The 20,714-nt window shown below is 33.4% G+C and overlaps 1 protein-coding gene across 1 annotated transcript in view; it reads right to left on the reverse strand.

Annotated features, from left to right (window-relative positions):
* The window catches only part of LOC110372518 (nephrin), a 233,021-nt gene that overhangs the window by 125,076 nt on the left and 87,231 nt on the right, over nucleotides 1-20,714 (reverse strand). The window contains exon 4 of the mRNA XM_064039836.1: nucleotides 19-238. Within this exon, the coding sequence (XP_063895906.1) occupies nucleotides 19-136 (118 nt within the window). The 5' untranslated portion in view covers nucleotides 137-238. The remainder of the gene's footprint in view (nucleotides 1-18; nucleotides 239-20,714) is intronic.

Consider the following 20,714-nt stretch of genomic DNA (forward strand, 5'->3'; position numbering starts at 1 on the left):
ATACATTCTAAAACTCACCTGGTTTATCCAGATCACTCAAGAACTCCTCGGTATCAGTATAAGCGGTGGTTCTGCCGAAAGCCGCGAGGACCGCCAGCCAGGCCCAAGCGGCGCATTTGAGCCTCGGCCTGGTCATGACCTAAATGGCCTGGTTTGGCCCCGACTGGCCTGATTCACTCTAGCATATCGCTCACTACACTACACTTCACTGGCACTTGTCACTGGGTTTGGTTATTACCTGTAAAGAGAGATAATTTGGTTAATTTCCATTTTGACAAAAAATGGTGATTGGTATGAAAAGCTCTAAAATTAATTACTTGAAGATTAGGTAACATCTAGGTGCATTGATTGGGATGTTAAAATACTGATTTTTAATTTGCATTTTTTTCATTTAAAAAGGGCAGAAAACAAAAAATATTAAAAAAAAATGAGCTTTAATGACATTTTTCGTTAAAACAAAAGTTTGCGATGTGATTGTGCAATCCCTCCTACAAAAAATATGTTCCCTTCCTTCGATAAACGTGACAATATTTCAACAGCGTAACAACTCACTAATGGTTGATTTTTTCAAGTAACTTTTGCAACTCTTATATAAATCGTAGCAAATTGAATCCTACAAAAATATTGAACAGGAAAAAAATAACAAGCAGGAAACCCAACACGGAACAGTAATAACTCAAAATTTCAAGTTTTTAAAACTTCGCAAAGGGGGTTACGTAATATTTCTTTGTTTCACTGTTTTCCTCAACCCTTGATAAAACAATTCTACGACCCCAACATAATTTCGAAAAGGCTAGGCGGATGGATGCCCTTTTTACTGATTTTTTAGTTACGGTCTTCTTCAGATCAATATACATACAATTAACATCTTTCGATTCCATGCAAACATGTTTTTATTAGCCATTTTTCGATTCAATTAAAAACTAACAAACAGATTTTAAGAGATAGCCATTTTCAGTTTTTTTAAAAGTACTTCAAAATGGTATACCTATAATTTATAGAACGGTTAGAATGAGTTGGATTTCTTTCCTTTCTGTTTTCAATCCAAGGCGTTTCAATGGGTTTTGAAAAGATTTCCCTTCCGAAGGTGTGATGTGTTGACATCTACAAGTGATTGTCACTTAACAATAACCATTCTTGCTAGTATTTATGTATGTATGTAGTATTTATGTATGTATGCGAAGTTATGCTACACGAAGATATACGCAATATTATAATATAAATAAATACTTAAATAATATACTACATACTACCTACTATATTACATTAAACGCCTTCCTCTCTTCTAACTATTTCCTGTGCCCATCAGGGTCCATAATTGTGACTACCACTATTATTTTATATTTTCCACCAAATGTACATTATGGAATGTAATAAATGATATGATATGATATTATATTATTAATGCGAATGTGACTAATTTTGACTACTGAAGTGGTTGAAATAGGAAAGAATTAAATGAAATAGGGAAGAATAATATGATCCCTATAAATGGCCATAGAATTCTTAGTATATGGAATGCATGTCAGTTTATATAAACAATACAGAATTGGAATGTGAGAGAACCTCCAAAAATTACCAATGCATAATAAAATCAATAATGTTTTTCAAGATTTCCCCTAATTTCGGTTGTGGAGTCATTTCAGCTACGTATCTCCCCACAAATTGGTGGGAGACGGATGGGTTGCCATAGTGATTGATTATTCTGCCCGTTTCGAAGCTTACCATGGAATTTGGCACGACAAACAGTTCGGTACACTGATGAGATTGCCGCTAATAGATTTGTATTTGGTCCTTATACATAACAGTTTATATTTATTTATATTTTATGTATTTAGTTACAGAATTCTCTCTACGAAGTTCCTGCCCATTATAATACGTTCTCATTTTCTTTATGTATTTTTCTAGAAGGAATAAAATGTTTATCCGTGAGTATAGCCGGTAAAACGAAAAAATGTGATGAAATTGTACAAGATAACTTGTGTGATAATTGTGCTTACTTGCAAATATCAGAAACTTAATTTAAATGTAACAGAAATGAAGATATTAAAATCCGAAGCTACTTATTATTTGCACAGACCAATGTCAAAACATGTAAATATTCTGTGTAAAATCTAAATGAAGTCGTTGGAGTACGCTGGGTCTTCTCAGCTACATTTGTATTCTGACCACACACCTCCCAGGGTTACCAGAAAACAGGGTAAAATATTTAATAATTACAGTTTTGAATTCGAAAATAAAAAACTGCTTCGAAAAACACTAAAAATGTGAATACAAAATACTTGTCTACAAATCGGTAAGCATCTCAAGGTCATTGCTGTGTTGGTTCTACCCAGAAATATAACTTCATCCTTTTGGGAAGTCGGTTAAAAATTGCTGACTACCTTTTTTAGTTATTTACCAGGTTTTGATTACATCTTCTTAGGTCTCTCAGTTCAATAATTTTAGTGGGAGGAAATTCCGGTAGTATTGTTTTTAAGGTGATTATTAAAAAAAAAGCAGGGAAAACAGAATACACATTGGGTAACCCTGCACATTTGAGATGGGTACAGGGTACAGGAGGTTACCCTTGTCATTTAGTCTGTTACACGCTCTATATTTTTTTGCGAACTAATGAGTTGAGGGTCCGAATATAATAAAGAAAGTGTGCCTTTAAATTACTGTATGGTCTAGACTCGTTGACAGAGTACTTTTTCGTGAATTGAACTTTCAGGTTTTTTTGACTTCGTAAAAGATTTATGTCTTAAACCTAAGTTACATTCTTCTTGTTTGTTCGGTTTTGCTGAGCATAGAACTGCGGTAAAAGTGATTGTAGTATTTTTTGTAAGTCTGTTATTTCAAGTCCTATTTGTTTTTGTTGTGTGTTGAACATGTGGTGTGAATCTTGTGCTTATTTCGCACATGTATTGTAGTTTTGGAGTTACTACAGCAGGATCTCTATGGCCCTAATTTGGTAAGTGTCATATAAAATCAGATCGGGGTGCGTATTAAAAAAAAATATTATAACAGCCTATTTTGCAAACATTTATAAGAAACCAAGTAAGTATTTTTATACTTATTCAAGAAATATAAAATCTCAAAGGCCTACAAATAAGCATATCAATCATCCCAATATTCGCTAACCAACCTCTTTTTACACCTCGAGGCATAAAATTCAGAACTTCATAAAACCAACTGAGTAAAACAAGTGTTAATAAATTTTCATATTCCATTTCCACGATTAAAGCAGTACAAAGTAATTTAATATTAACTTAATAAACTCTTAACATAGGTAAGTGATATTTGAAATTTAAAGCAGTTTCTACTGAAGAAACCGAATAATGTTAGCTGACATTACAATGGGGCGCAAAAAGTTCATTCTTATTCAGGGGGCGGATGGAGCGAATTTTGCAAGGCAGTGTAAGGATTGTGGTGGTTATGTAGTGTAAGATATACTAAAGACATAAGTGTGTATCTAATTATGTTGGCAAAATAGGTTTTAATTCGGGTTAATACATCAATAAACAACTAGTTGCTCTAAGTGGACATGCGTCCCGATGGAATTATTTACATCCTACACCCGTGTAAAAGTAGGTAGCCTATGTCCTTTTTTTGAGCCATTTTTTAGACCACATTTAATTAGTTTTAGTAGTGTATTAGTTAGTATGTATTAGTTTGTTTTCAAAGCGCAATAGACAGAGCTTTTTAATATTAGTACATAGGTATGGCTGAATTTTCAAGACAAAAGATTGCTACTAAAATCGACTCGAGACTGCTTTGTTTTACAGGAATAAATGACAATCTGAAATAGTAAGAAATTTTGAAATGGTTTTAAATGTGATTCAATATTAATGGTTTAATTAAACCACAGATTAATTAAAGCTCGAAACAAGATTTCAATATAATGTAAAAATATAAACATTAATCTTAATTCAGATTAAATCATGGCACAAAACATTTCAACCCATTCAATATGCATGAGGTAATAAAATATCGCTCTCTGAAGCTATCGCGTCGCTCAACATTGAAACAGCCCTTACAATGGCGGCATACATATTAATTTAACAGCCTTTTAAATGATTTACTGCGCGATATTTTTACTTAAATTAAGGGTTTCATACCAAAATGTTTGGAACTCAGCATAATCGCTTATACCTATTGTAAAATTAAGCCAACATAGCCTAAATCATTTTTATGGCTTGGTCCGACTCAATTTTACGTACAATAAACTTCTGATATAAAACGACTAACTTATATTAAGTATTTCGTTCAGAATCGTATGGTAGTTCTCGTAAAAATATATTATTTTAGGATACCTGGTTTAGGAAAATTGTTATAATATTATTATGTGGTTTATGATACGAGTTAGTAGTTTGTGGTGTAATAGAAATATAGACCTTATTACTTTGGTAAAAGGTATTGGTATCATAAGTCAGGTTAAATGTCGTTTTGAAACCTGTTTATCGTAACTAGGTCAGGTATTGAAATGACCCATTTTATATGATTTTGGGGTGTATTAAATTTCTCAACGTTTCCGAGATAGCGTTTATGATAGTTGAAGTGAAAGTTTGAGAGATGCTTAGGGCGAATTCGTGAGCGATTTTGTTGAACACGGTTAATGGATATTCATACAAATGTTATGGTGAAGCTAGTAGATTGGTTCATGTAGTTTGCTCATGATATTTAGGCAGTGTGTATACCTGTAATGATAGCAATCGTTGTAGAGGTTTTTTAATATTAACTTACTTCACTGATATGAGTTACTATTTTTAAGCATTATATTGCTTCTAAAATGGAGAACTGACTATCCCTATATCAAGTCATATCAAAGTTATTATCTAAGAATGTTATATTAATATGATATGCAGTGATACACATACGCCTACAGATGTTTGTATCTGATAAAATGCAGTAAGTTTAAACACCCACGCACATTCATTGAGCTTTTGATACCAACACAGACGTCTTAAAAGGTATACTATCAACTAGCTTCAGCCAGCTTTTGCACTCACATCCTGTAAGAACTACTTAGCAAACGCAGATAAAAAGTAGCATAAAACCTTCATCTGTAAATGGGCTATCGAGCTCTGACAGCTTTTTTTAAACCGGTCGATCAATTCCCGAAATTACAAACATTCGACTTCTCTCTTCAGCTTTATGGAGCCTCTATAAAATTATCACCATATATTACATAGGAATAGGTAATATATTCATACCATATACACATAAGATATACCATACTATACTTAAGTCCCAACTAGACATAAATACACAGACATAATGTATGCAAAATGTAGTAAAACAGACGTCGTCGAATACATTATTGTTTCAGCTGTGTTCTATTTATGTTCCTGTTTCACGAAATGCTGACGTTACTGAAAATGGGTGGGCAGAGATGTAGCTGTATTGTGCATGCTTAGACTGGACGGCGTCAAAGATTTGGAGGGTAAATAGTAGTCAGAATTTGGGAAATAAAGCCTAGTAAAAGATGAAGTTAATGTATGAGAAAAAATAGCACTCATATAAGTTTTTGTCATACCGACAAAAACACGCTTATTGGTTAAGGTTAAAATAAGGGTAAAATCTCATCGTACTGCTACTTATTAATCTACTAAAACCCAAATTTTAGAAGTAATAAGTAACAAAAAATGGAGACCGATTAAACAAACACTCAATCTTTCCCTTCATGCCTCTACCAATCCATCAGTCTGGACTAAAGAATTACAGGGCCTTACAGGTCTTCAACGTACATCAGTGTTTTACCAACAAGATAAACGTTGTTAAATTACAAATTACATTACAGTTCGATAATATCTTCAATACTCGAAGGTGATTATTTTATTTGAGTTTTATATTCCTAAAATGATTGATAACTAAAGCTACAAAAGACACGAAGTAGGTTTCCCAAAAATTCCAGCCTGATAGTAAAAATAAGATACTTGTCGCTTAACTGATAAAATATTCCACTGTCATGTTGATAAAATTGAATTTTTACTTCAATCTACTACAAACAAATGTATTACCTACGTTGTTATTTCACACCAAATTCCTACGTCTTAAACTTTCATTTGGGATATTAATCAGCCGAGAGGTTACGCAAACATTGAGGTACTACTAGTTGTTATTTGTACCACGTAAGTTATTGTAACCTATAGGTAAAGCTTTTAACTTAATCCATTGTGGGTGATTATGTAGAACAGTAAAATCTTAGGTATACATAATGATTATGTAGTTAGTAATTTGGTCTGGAGTAATTTTGTACTTCAGGGGACATTGGGCTTAGTAACACATATTAGCTAGATCAATTGATAAAAGGTAAGCTATACAAGAAGTGGTCTATAGATGGATTGATGCCCTTTGGACATATGCATGTTAAACTGTAGTTCGAACAAAATATTGCAGCTATGGTCTCATTAAAGGACTTTTGACAGTCAGAAAATTTACTTGGTGTAACTAAACAATAGTTAGCTAATCAGTTTATGTAAAACACTGTTATAATAGATGTAACCAGTTAAATATAAAGTGACTCTAAAATCGATGAAAAATGCAACTTACATACTTATCTAATGAAAAAGATAATCTAAAACCAATTCTACACAAAGCCAACTTTCTACAAAAATCCACACTAATCTTCCAAAGAAAATTAACCTAATACAGCTGAATGTAATCAGCTAATAATATTTATAGCTCATTCGCTATCTAAGAGCATATGTTGGACATCCAAACCAGTTGAAAGTTTGTGGGTCAGTGAGGAAATGGTTGACCTTCTGGTTTGGAAGATGTAAGATACCTTAGATAACTTCACCTACAGGAGAAGCAGTTGTCGTGCCGTACCCTTTGGCATGTAAAGAGAGCTCGTATGTGCTTATGTTTATGTCAACTTATGCTTCTGTTTGTTAATTTCGTCCTGTGCCCTTGTCGACTTTGTCCCATCTTAAATGAGCAGATATTTCGGAAGATACTCAATCGTACTTTGGTTCTTACCTCAAAAGATTCAATCAGGCAGTGATTTTATGATCGTACTGCATATTAAATTGAACGATGTTTCAGTACCTGTCGGTTTCGGTTCCGGTTCCGCTAGGGTGAATGCTCTAAGTAAGATACCGAACAGTAGTGTGATGATAATCTTTTTATGGGAGTTTAATGTTGATTGTTGGTTTAAAGAAAAGAAATATTTACTAGAGAGATATAGGTTTTTTAAACAGACTCTACAGTTGTAGTAATTTATTTGACTCCTTGGTATGGTAACTTTCTATCATTTTATTATACAACTATAGGATTACTTTTCGGTAAGTAACTATGATCTTAGTAGTAAAAAAATAAGAGTGAGATTACAAGATGAAAAGCCTGAAATTACGAAGAAGCTAGTATTTTTTCTTCAAACATTTTATAAATGTATACAAAATTAAAAACGTTTTAGCCTAGAATTAGTTTGGTAACTTGTTGCTTGTTATAACATTAGTTTAAGAGTATTTTAGTTTTTATTAGATTTTGACTTCGTGGGACTTGAGCCGAAAGTTTCAAAGGATTTGTTTCTAGAATATTCTAAAACTTCGGCTAGATATTTTTTGTTAAATTAAATATCAATATGAACGGGGTGGAGCTTTAAAATGGAATGAAGACTTAAAGAGCCATTTGGTTTGAACTATGAATAAGTTTTAACTAATTTAAATAACTTGAAAGATATAGAGATTGATGTATTGGTCCCGTGACTTTTTAAGACAAGCCTTAAAAAATACATTCTCCGAAAATACATAAAATTCAATTCCCATGCTATCTTTTCTCCCCGCTTAACCGTACCATACATTACCCATGAATGTTTACTCTCATCCCAAACAATTAAAACACAACCAAAATAATAGGTATCCCTAACATCATATCGTCCACGTAAACGTGAAATTATTCACGTTCATACATAATTTATTACGTAATTATTCGGCACAATGTTATTTTATCGTCGAGGAAACACTACTGGCTGAGATGTTGGTACAGTCTATTAATGTATGAATAATTAATACATTCGTGTTTGGGAAATAAATACTTGAGATCGGCTTTTTAGTGGCAGTAGCGTGTTTATGGTCTGTCAGAAAAGGTGTCAGCTAAATAAATTTTGAGAAATCAACTGTGAAATGTGGTTGGTGACTACGGTCAACAGAACATCTATTGCCAAAAATCCAATAAAAATCGACCCTCCATCTAACTTACATTTTCTTACATAGAGGGTTCTTGCTACGCTGGTTGTTTTAACTGGTTGTCTTTACATACTTGGACACGAGCCCTGTTTATTTGCTTCTGGTAATTTTATTCATGAATAAGTGATATTTTAGCACTGTTTAGACTGTGCGGTAGGTATTGGTGCTTGAAGGCACGTGTGATTCGATTTTTAAGTGAAAATAAATTTTGACGAAACTGAACAGGATGATAGATTTTTTTGTATGGAAGAATTATGGAAGATAAAAAATAACTACTTGGCTTATAGGATAAAAAATAGAGAAAAACGCAAAACAAATTGTCGTCTGAGCCCAGCAATTTATACACATTAGACACAGTAAACGCTCTATAGGTAGAGATAACAAGAACAAATAGGCCGTAGGTAGGTACTACAATAAATTCATCTTATACAAAATTCCGTACCTATGTAAACACAAATCGTACACAAAAAATAACAGAAGCAGATAAAGATATATGAGGGATCCGTACATCTGAAAACGAAAGCAATCAATAAAAGGACCTCCCAGACATGAGAGTAAATGTTACAACCCAAAAAGACCCGAAAAAATAAAATTATACAAAATGCACAAATGTTCCAGAGTCAACCCTAAGATAAATGGTGTAATCTTCTTTATCGCAACGAAAAACTCTGAAAGATAACAAAGAAAAAAAAGATTTTAAAAGACCATAATTCACTGACTCCGCCCAGGAACCCTTTCGGGAGGAGAGGGGGGAGGAACGGTATGGATGCGGTATTTTCATTGTGTTTACATCAGTTCTGAGGAAATTGGGATAAGAATCGGTCGGGTACTCAGAGTTGGGCGGATTGGAATATAAAATATTGCTGCATTGCTGATGTGAGCGGAGGTAGGGTTACATAAAAGTTTTAGCATAGACATTTTTTATGCTATCTTGATATTCATGCACGTTTAGGAATTTCCGATAGGGTATAGATTGATCATAAATAAGTATTACTTGAGATGTTGAATCTTCATATTAAGATTTGCAAATGTGTCATAAATCTTACCTGTTACTATTTCAGTTAACGAAAACATAAAGAAGCGATAAAAGTATGAACGACAAGTTTATTCACAAAAAGCCAGGTCAAATACATTACATTTTCAAAGCCATTAAAATATTTTAGCACTCCTTTAAAACAACAAACCACACTTAAATAATTAACAAAGAAAATAATAAAACAACATTTTCCAAACAACGATACTTTCAAGATCCGATAACTCGGCTAAAACAACAGCCGGCTTCCAACAAAACGAACGTCGAAAACAGCCATCAATCAAAAACACAAACCGCAGTGATACAACACGATATTTAAAAACCAATTAAGTGCAACAGAAACTCCGCGAAGCACGAACATTTATAGCGCTGAAAACACTTCCCTACACCCATTATTTTCTATCCATTTCACCCATTTCACCATTGTTTACTCTTGCTTTGGAAATAAGGCCCTAGATAAAAGTACGTACCAGCGTATAAATCATACGGTTTCAATTATGCCCCTCTCACTCAACGTATATGAGCCTCTTTTATATCACTAAATCATTTTGCACGACTTTATCAGTATTATTTTGTGTTGTATGCTTATGGGAAGGAATTTGAGCAGGGTTGGGTGCTAATAGTAAGGATTATGAGATAAAATTTTGTGGTAGGCATTCTTTTCGTTTTATGGTAGCAGGAATTTGGTATGATTAATTTTATCATATAAGATCTGATGGATTTTTTTATGGAACCTTTTTGGCCTATAAAAGTATGTAAGTAAGCATTCTTATATTTCTTTATTATTCTAGCTTCTATGGTCTAGTGTAAATAGTTGATTAAAGAAAAATTAAGTCGATTTTCTTTGCGATTCAACAACTAAGAGGTACACTAACGGTCACCAAACACTTCGTAATTAATATTGACGTAATTCCTTCCTCCAATCAGATCGACGTCAAAACGTATCCGATACCACTTAAACAAAATTGACTCCTAAATGATCCGATGACAACCATTAACCCTTCAGACACTTAGGTACTCAGAAACCGATACGGTATCTCAAAATTGAATTTCTTAATTGCCTATCCGCAACAGAGAAAATACTTTGATGAAGTTTCCCTCCTTTCGGTCAGCCGAGGTTTCGTGAAATTTCATTAATATTTTTTTTGCCCTCGCAAAACCACGGGGTAGGGCAGAAAAGTTTTTTAATCTTGCTTGAGGTCGTCTGCCCTGTGAATTACATTTACCTTGGGCACACGAACGGTTAATGTTTTTCGCTATTTCGTTTGTACCTGAGATTGGAATGTTGGATTTGTAGATTGATTTGAAAATTTCGTATCAGATTTCGTGTTTGGGACATTCTCAAATTTAATTACATGATGACGTGGATCAAGATAATCTCTTCAAAAAACATTATCGTTTAATGAACAGGATTAAAGCTATAAAGTGAACTTCACACTTTAAGCTAAACTATCCCTTGCTCATCTAAACGTTAGGAACGATGCTCCAAAGACCAAACAGCTACAAGTTAATTTTGCACTAAATAGACTAGAAGAGGACTAAGTTTGGCACAGACCAGACTTTGGCACTACTAAACATTGTAACGGTCACTTTTATTAGTGTTTGCTGCCAAATATCATTGTGTTGTTCTCTAGGAGCTACGTAAAAGGTTTTTCCTATTAAAGTTGCATGTTCGTTAGTTGCTCTCTCTTTTAGAACTTAATCTTCCGCTTTCAGGTTCTATTTTTTTCTAAAAAAGTATCCGTATTATGCTAAACGTATACTCTTTAGTTAGTAAGTAAATCTACATACTAAAATTTTGAGGAGTATGGCTTTAGTGAAAGATGAACTCAATTTACCGGTTTCAAGAATCAAAATATCAACATCGTTTACACTTTCTTTAGAAACCTTATACTTCCAACCCCACTCAAGTAGGGATTCAAAAATAACCCCCACCCACTAGTAAATACAGTTTCCAATCCCAGACATAAACAGCATTTTACTAGAACCCAGCTCAAAAGCGATAACTCGAAGTAAACCCTAAAAATCAAAGCTATCCCGGATTGAACACTAAATATTACCATCCTGGGAGAAAACGACTTGAAAAAGGGTCGACGGACCGTGAGCACAAACTTCAAGGATTTGGTAGATAACATCGTTTATTATCAACTACATTTTGTCCACGGCTTGCCCTTATGTTTCCGAATTGTGTTAGTTATTTCAAGTTGTCATACTGTGACGAAATATGGGCGAAACGTGTTGTCTGTTTCACGTACGCGGACAAATTGATTTTTGTTTCCGAATCTAAGTGCTATTATGTAAGGCGAACCTAGACAAGTCCTTTCATAAAACATTTTATCAAATTATAGTTTGAAAATGTTTAGTAATTTTTCAACGCTTCTTTAAAAGCAAGACGTATTGAATAGTGATAAAAAATACAAAAAATAAATGACTGGCTGATAAACATCTCATAAATATTCTAAAGCTTCTCTTCAGTGTACTTAGCATCGACAACAGACAGACAGCTTTGCAGCAGATTGTAACAATGTTGATAGTTGTGAAAGGAACGGAATAAGGGCCTGGATTTACCTCCTCAGGGCTGTAAGATCGATAGATTTGAGACCAGCCGTCAAAGGAAGCTTTCAACAAGACCCTTTAGTGTTCTCAGAATAACGAAAAAATAGAAGATAAGATAGTGTGTGCCTTTGAGAGATATTCATGTAGATCATTATCTGAAATTATGCTAACATCAATTTCAAATCATAAATTACTTGAAACTTAATCTTCAGTTCTTTAACTTATATGATTAAATATGTAAAGCAAAATTTAAATTAGTAAAACTCCACTTAAAATCAATTGAAAGTTAAATCGAAATTACTAGTGCAAACACTATAAAACAAATTCTTACGACACTCAGCAATGGTGAATTCAGTTCGAACTACAAGCTACATGAAAATTCAATCAGCAGTTAATAGCTCCCAAGTATAAAATAAAATCTAACAGCAATTTTCAAACTTAATTTAACGGACAGGAAAACTTAATTACAACTCTGACCTGGAATTTCGAAATTCTGGCATAAGTTTACAGCTATGTATTTTATCTATTGGCGCTATGAAATATGAATTCACGAATTTTGCTATTATATTTAATTTCTATCGATGTATTATTTGCTATAGATTTATTTAATACTCTTGCTAGAACAGGTATTATAGCGCCCTCATTATAAGTAATCCAATAAAAACAATGTAATTTGTCGTGGATTCCCAATCAAACCATAATTTACGAGCGCTCTCTTGTATAAAAATTATATTCATAAGTAAAAATAAACTCACGCGGAGAAGGATCACAATGCTTTTTACTTCCCTAAAAATTTCATCAACTAACTCATCCTACCAGACGTTAAAAAACCGTTCCAAAAATGTCCAATTTTCACCACCAAGAACGTATCACAGCTATAACAATTCAACCAAGTCTATAATCTTAAATCTTCAGCAAATACGGCGTCCATTGTCATTGCGATTCAAGTGGGATATAAAAAAAGCGTAAATTACTTCGTTCTACTAATGCCCGACACATCTTTGAAGTAACTACGAAACTTGAATGGGTTTATGGCGTTTTTATGGGGTGCCCCTTATTCTCCACCATGTTTTATTATGTTAGAAGATGATATACCGATGGCCCCGATAATGGTACTGGGCCATGGAGAACAAAATGACTAGCGGAGGTGCCGTACTGGAAAATCTGCTAAGAAACTAGCGCGGGTGGTGACGAGAGTGGTCCTCTTTGGAACCATTTTTTTTTGTAATACCAAAAATCGTTGACAGTTGTCTTAAAGGACTCGAACGCCTCGTTAGTTAACTCGTAACTGATCGTTTTGGACGTACGTATGTATTTGACCGTAAGTATTTGACCTAGAAGAAGGCGCCTGGCCTACCTGCATTATGGCATCTCCGCTCGTCTTTCCTTACTCCGTGGACCGAGGTAAAGTTTTGGCCGAATATGGTTGAGTTTCCAGATAGTATCTTTATGTGTTTTCATTGTGGTGTGATAGAAATATGGACTTTGACATCCGTCTTTTGGTGGATTTACATTTCAATGTTAAGTCAAAGTATGGTGATACTGGTTGTTGGTATTTAAACGATATTTTTGAATATAATACGGTAGCTAGTGTATGGTAAACAATGATTCCTTTTATGGTAGGGTAATAAACTACAATGGTGTAACAAATATTTAATACTTTAATATGAATATATTCAAGTACTGAGAAATATTGCAGATAAGCTTAAATGGAGTAGATATTTAGACTACAAGATTGATTGGTTCAGAAATAAGTCTTTTGGACAGTTAATAAAAATTAAAGAACAAGTTAGAATTTTATTACCACTGGTCTGCTGCGCTTTTTTCGAACATGCTCTATCAATATTGCTGAAGTACTTCTAGATAATAAATTACTTCAAATCACGTACAAAATGGCTAGACATTGAAAGCTTCGGTCCATTAATAAGCCAAGCGCTTTACGGTACGTGGCCTGTATTGAAAACTGTCCTTATTATATTCTTATAACTGTATTGCACTAGTTATAGGGAATACAGTTAGGATATTCAATTACGTTAGTTTTTTCTTACTTTCACTTATACCTATTTAAAGAACATTTTTACACACTCTTTCATAACTTTCTTAATGTGTGTCCTAAGCTTAATGTCATTGGTATTGCCAATTGTTCCTCCATAGTGAACGTCAAAAATATTGTCAAAATTGACACCATTTACCTGATAAATTAATTCACAATTTGCCACCATTTAAACATAGTGTGACACTTTATTCACCACAAACTAAGTCTTTATCAAAGGGAAAGTAAACGTTATTAATAATACAGGGATGACATAATTCCGTACATCCAACTATTCAGCCAACTTTCACAATTTACAACTGCTTCGAGAACTTTGGAGCAAAGGCCTCTAATTGTCACTGACAGCACATAAATGTCAGTGGGACAACGATTCGTCCAAATTGTACCAAAATTCGGTCATTTCCGAAAAATTAGAGCAAACAAAAGAGGCGTTTCATAGCCGACGGGCACGCATCGGATTGTGAAATCCCATTATGCTTGCAATATTGCAAAAGGTTATTAAACCGAAGTGGATCAGCGGGAAAAGGTTAGGCAACACTGAAAAAGGTTCACAAGGTAAAGATCCCGAGTTTTTATTGTAGTGGTGAGCCTTTGTTTTGGACTCCTTTGTGCGAACGCTTTGAATGGGAAACGATTTTTCAGTTGGGCAAAAACGCTCTTTTTCAACGTTAATTGTAATAAAATTTCATTTGATTAAATCTTTTTGGAAAATAGTAGCTGATTGATCGATTCGTGTTTCGTCACTGATTTTCGGTAATGAAAATTACTGAGAATTTTTTGATGTCAGCCATAATTTCGTTTTGTTTGGATTTTTGGACACGATCCGCAGCTTTAATATCAGGTTAAACAAAATACTTTCGCGAATTAAATTACAGAACCGTAATTAATGGAATTAATTAGGAAGGTATATAAAATTAACAGAATTATACAAAACAAAAACAGAATTAAAATTAACTATTAATTAAATATATCAATGAATTTTCACACTAATTATATGGCGTCAGGACATCATCCATATTTTACCATTTCTTTCATTATTTTCAACCACTTTTGATATTTTCACGGGATGACATATTCGTGTCATTTTTTGTGAACCATTTATATTCTGTTTACCACACAATGTGTCAGTTTTCTGAATATTATTGTACACAATACAGTACAATCGAGGATTTCGTACTTACTTTATTATGTTTGCACAAAAATGATATGAATTCGTCAAAATGGGTGAGATCAGCGAAAAACAGATGTGTGAATTATTTTCATTTAAATTAACAAGAAAATATTTTTTTATGAAATAAAAAGTTACTTAACGGTCAATTTATTGCAATAATTTAAAAAGTTTTACTGTGTGGTAATTTAATTTATTTACAAGTTGTGCAATATAAGTCATATATAAGTCAAGTCAAGCCAATTGATTTCATCATGTAAACCATGATCAACATAGTCTCTAAATACAATTTACATACCATTCTAAATCTACTAAAATCAAGTGATTGATTTAAAGTACAAACAACAATAAAATGCCCGTACAAAATCAAGTACACCAACTTTCGGGACACAAAGTTCACATAAAAGACACGAAACAAATCCTCTAACAAACTTCGTAAAACATAACTCAAAACAATATCAATATTAACCCACATCACAGCAGAATTTAATATTACAGCACCGGCTACAGACATATTAAATCCAAATATTAAGTAAAGTGAAAACTACACATTATTTTGGAACAAATAAAACAAAATTGATTTGGAAGGTCAATAGAAAAAGTCTTTGAATTATATCACAGAGGTACGATCAAAGGTCAGTGTTTGCTGAGGGCCCAAATCAAATAGTTTGTCCCATAAATAGCTAGAGTCACGTCTCTCAGTAAATTGGTTAACGGTCTGAGTCGACGAAAAATTATTTTTGCTGAAATTGTAGACGTAGATGAAGAAAATTGTTTGGGAACAAATAAAAATGAAATATAATTTGCTTTGGGAATCGAGGTTAAAGTTTTTAACGTTGACGTTTGTGTTAACGAGGTTGAGATAGGCTTTTGAAACTTTACTCTGGAAGTGGATTTTAATAGTCAATCTACATGGATATTGAAGCGTGAAAGAAAAATTGAGTACGTCCATATCTCCTGTAAAGTGGGGTGGCTGATGGCGTATTTAAATAATGAACCCAATTAAGAAGATATTTATAAAATTTTCTTAAACAGATTTTGAGTTGTGATTTCCACAAAGCTGTTCAAAAAAAGATCTGTGATTCTCTAGATAGTACTTATTTTATAATAGTAAATACAGTTAATTAAATTCGTTAAATGGGAATGAAACTCCGAACAATATTAAGGGCCCGTCTTTTGCGATTCTTCGCGATGGAACACAAACTTTTGATAACCCCCACACCACCCTAAAATGTAACTTTTGAAACAAGGAAAATTCACTAATTTCGCCATCACAGGGACACATCTTCAAGATAATCATGTCTTTAGAATCCATTGAAAAGTCCATTCCATCCAAACTTTGAGTAGTTGCCAAACACGAAAATCTAATCAAAACATCTGGAGAGTTCCTAAGTGGTAAAGGTTTCAAAGTACTCTAACATTTAGCACTTTGATCAATGGCTCGAGATGTGAAATGGCTTCTTTTGACACAATTCTGAAAGTAGCAGTTCGTGAAAGAATCCGTATTACGAACGAGATCTCGTTGAAAACTGCGCCGGTCATATTAAATGGAAATTTTATAAATATGTGACGCTGGCAAGTTGCGCTGACGTATGAAAGGCAAGAATATCTTAGTGGAACTTGTAAGGAAGTTGGCAGCCTTACATTATTTATGCACTATGTGATCTTAAGAATTAAAACTTGCTAAGTGGTTTTGGAAACACTGCGACACCCAACGTTAATATAGCTTGGAAGATTCTTGAATTAGTAAAGAGGAAACTCAAGACTAAATAAATACTGAATCAGAAAAATCTTAAGAAGTCCCGAGCGAGTCGGGAGTTATTTTTAATTTAACTGCCAGGTAAGTATGACTGGATTTAACTTGAAATAACAAGAAAACTATCCATAAAGTAGTAAGAGGAAAAGGAGTTGGTTAGCAATATATTGGTCAGCTACAATAAGTATTGACAAGCCAGTTTAATAATTCGCCAAAATATGATTTATTCAGTAGGTATTCAAAAAGAAAATACAATAAATAAAAAAAGTACGAGTATGATAAAAATGCTTTAGTTTCAACATTAAATAAAATATTTCTTAAATTTTTAATTCATCTCAGATTCAAAATTCTTGTCACAGTCCCAAAATACCTGCCTAAAATGGAGTCTTCAAAATTCTTGAAAGGTCTGAAATTTTAATGTCGATAGCGATAAATAATAGAAGAAACACCTGGACGATATCAAATCTGGTTCGACTTAAATCACAAAGCATTTCTCGAATTCCATTTTGAAGGAAGCATTAAAGAAGAATGACTAGTTAAGAATTCTGAAAGATATTATGTGAATGAGAGGCGTAGTTCATTTTCAATTACCTATAAAAATATTAGGTAATGTATTCTACTGTTCTGTAGACCTATTGTAAATAATGAGAACTACTTTTTCTTATTCTTCACCTTTAGGCGTTCACCTACAGTTTTTCCGTTCGATGGTTTTATCATTATCTACTTTAATTTCATCCACTAAGTCATAACTAGTGCCCCATAATGACAAAGCCTCTATAAATCATAGCCTTTCATACTTTTTAACTACGACGCTATTCCTTCAAAGTAAACCTAAAGCAACGTCAGTCAAGTTACCTGAAACCAAAGTACCTTCAACATCTCAAAGAATATTAGCGTAATAACTTCTTTAACCCTCTTTATCATTCTAGGCATTGAATTTCGCCATTAAAGCAACGGCTTCTATTTTAATTTCAGTATGGCGTGCTGAAATACCAAGGTTTGCAATTACGCCCGGCCAAAGCGAAGACTTTCTTCGTCTATTATTTATGAGAAAACATGAAAATTTTATAAGAGCAAACATCCAGACACTTTGTTTCTTTCTTTAAGTTCTCAGAAATCGTAATCTGAACTGGAAATCCTGGTTTAATAATGGACTTAAGAATGTTTTAATTTGTTTAGTCTGAACCATTTTGCTGTATATTTTACTGTTTATAGTTCATGCAGTGGAAAACAGTATTGGCTTTCTTATATTTTTCTAAGATTCTGTTGTGATTAGATTTTTGTTTGCGTTTTATTTCTACTCTGTCCTTATCATGATTTAATTTTCTATTGTATTTTATTGAATCATTTGACATTTATAGAGATTCCCGACTGATCGATTGCTTCATCCGAAAACTCCAACACATTAACATTACCGAATAAAAAATATTGTTTAAATAATAAAACACATTGAAATACGACATGTCTCCCATATTTCTGATAATAAACCTGAGATTTATAAATTCGAGAGTAATCTGTTAGAATCTGGATGGATTCTAATGGATATTGACACATTACATATTAATGGATTGTAATGGATTGATCCAGACGTTCAGAGAGGCCGTGTTCACCTCGACCTTGGTCCTGGAATCAGCAGGATAATCGGTATTTCTATCTACTGATTCTATAGTACCTAAGTATAATAATACAATTTTTGGTATCCATGTTTTATCTCACAAAATCAGGTGAGCCACACTAGTGTGTGCAAATGCGTGAGCTTGGAATGGTCCAGTGGCCGAGCATTTACACACACAAGTATGAGTCACCCGCTTTCGAGTGTCTATGCTTACAGACTTCTTTATGCGCTAATGGCTACCATTGTGCACATATAATAGAATTAATTTCACTTGATTTGTTTTTTCTGCAGTTTTTTCCTAGTAGTATAGTAGTTTCTTTTCTGAGAAATTAAACTACTCTAATATTGCTATTAACTTTGATGTAAATTGAGCGCCAAAGTGGCTTTTGCATAATGAAATGGCTGAATGGTTTATCATATTCCAAGGAAATCTGCTACAGAGATACCTGCAAAAGGACATAGTTATGGTACCATATTACAGCGAAAACCCGAGCCAAACCACAGGCAACAACAAGCCTACAACAACACAACAACATGAATTATGAATACATTAGGCTAACTTTACTCTCGAACAAGTGAAAGCAAACAGTATTATCTTCTAGTTAATTAATTGTACAACTCCCTTACCTATTAAAATAAGGCTATATCGCTACTAGCTTCCTCCCGCGGCTTTGCCCGCGTGGAGTTCGGTTATATCGCGTTTCCAAGAGAATTCTTCAAAAGTCCGGGATAAAAACTATTCTATGTTCTTTCTCGCGGTCAACTCTATCTCTGTACCAAATTTTATTAAAATCAGTTCAGTGGTTTAGACGTGAAAGCGTAACAGACAGACAGACAGACAGAGTTACTCTAGCATTTATAATATTAGTAGGGATATAGTATCGTAAGTTGCAAATTGTCCACAGTTTCGTGGTGATTCCGAATGTAAAGTGCCAATTTGGCCAACACGACGATTTTCCGTATAAACAGGTGTTAGACATAATTTATACAACTGATCAATATTCAATAGATCGGAAACGTGAACGTATTCTGAGGAATAAATATGAAAATATCGATCCAAAGATGTATTTTTTTTCACTGTTCTTCTTACAGTGCGGTGTCTTTTGCAAAGGTTGCTCTTACCTACGGTTATAAAAAAAAACATGGATTTCATAGCCAAGATATTTTTAAATGCTTATTTCAGGATAATAGGGCAGTTAAAGATGTTTACAAGACCTACAATTGTCGTAGATATCGTAAAGTATGTTTTTTCTGCTCGTAAAAATGAGTTACCTCTTCAATCACTTCCAGTCAACTCGTTTTAAAAAGTAAAAATATCTTATTAGGTAAGAGGTAAAAATATGGACTGAAATATAAGTCTAGGAAGAGCTATTTTGCAGAAGTAATTTATTTTTCAGAAGTAGGCTTCAGTAGGTCGCAGTGTTTCTATATAGAATCTAAAGTTAGATTGGATTCACACTGTATCTGATACTGCTCCACTTTGCATGAATATAGCTTTGCTCGGAAAATATCATTTTATAATACTAGCTGTTTTTTCCTGACTTTGCCTTTATCATAGTTGGAATTAGTTAGGTATTGGATTGAAAGTAACTTATAATTTTTTGTGATGTTAAAGCTTTAATACCAAAATTTTATCTTAAGTAAATTGAGAACGTACAGACACTAGTTAATTTCGTATTTAAAGTACGCATTAGGTCATAAACAAAATAAGTACAGAACTTAATAATATATTTACTCGCTAGCTTATTAAATCAATTTATGTATTTATCGATATATATTTGTAAATTATAAAGCCATAAAACATAACAAAGGCTTTTATTTGAATATTGTTTACATTATCTGCGAAGATTTATAACTATTGGTTTTAAATGGCTGTTTGCCGTCAGTAAATTAATTTTGTATGAGTTATTAGGTTAGGTGGGAAATTCGTTATTGTTATTAGTTAAGTCGAATTTTATATGAGAGTCAATATTATTACCTGTGTCTCTTTATGATTATTTTTACCTAATGATTGGAGAAAGGTAAGTGTAAGCCCATTTTTGTGAATTTAGGTGGCCTAGAAGTCGTAAAAAGTTCCAGCTTCTCAAGTATTGAGTATGCGGTTTCGATTCCAGGTCAAGTACTTGTATATCTTGGACAAAATTACGTGTTAAATGTGAAGGAAATGTATGACGTTATAATAACAGCCATGAAATTAATCTTTAAATATTCAACAACACAAGCAGCATACAAAACTATTACAAGTTACCAGCTTTCCTTAACTTCAGCATGACAAATACATGGATCCCGGGACTAATCCCGGGCGTAACTAGTAATACGTTTAATTAAGTCCCGTATCAACCATGTAAGTCATGTCCGGAGT

The sequence above is a fragment of the Helicoverpa armigera genome, chromosome 20, assembly GCF_030705265.1.
Source record: "Helicoverpa armigera isolate CAAS_96S chromosome 20, ASM3070526v1, whole genome shotgun sequence".
Classification (NCBI taxonomy): domain Eukaryota; kingdom Metazoa; phylum Arthropoda; class Insecta; order Lepidoptera; family Noctuidae; genus Helicoverpa; species Helicoverpa armigera.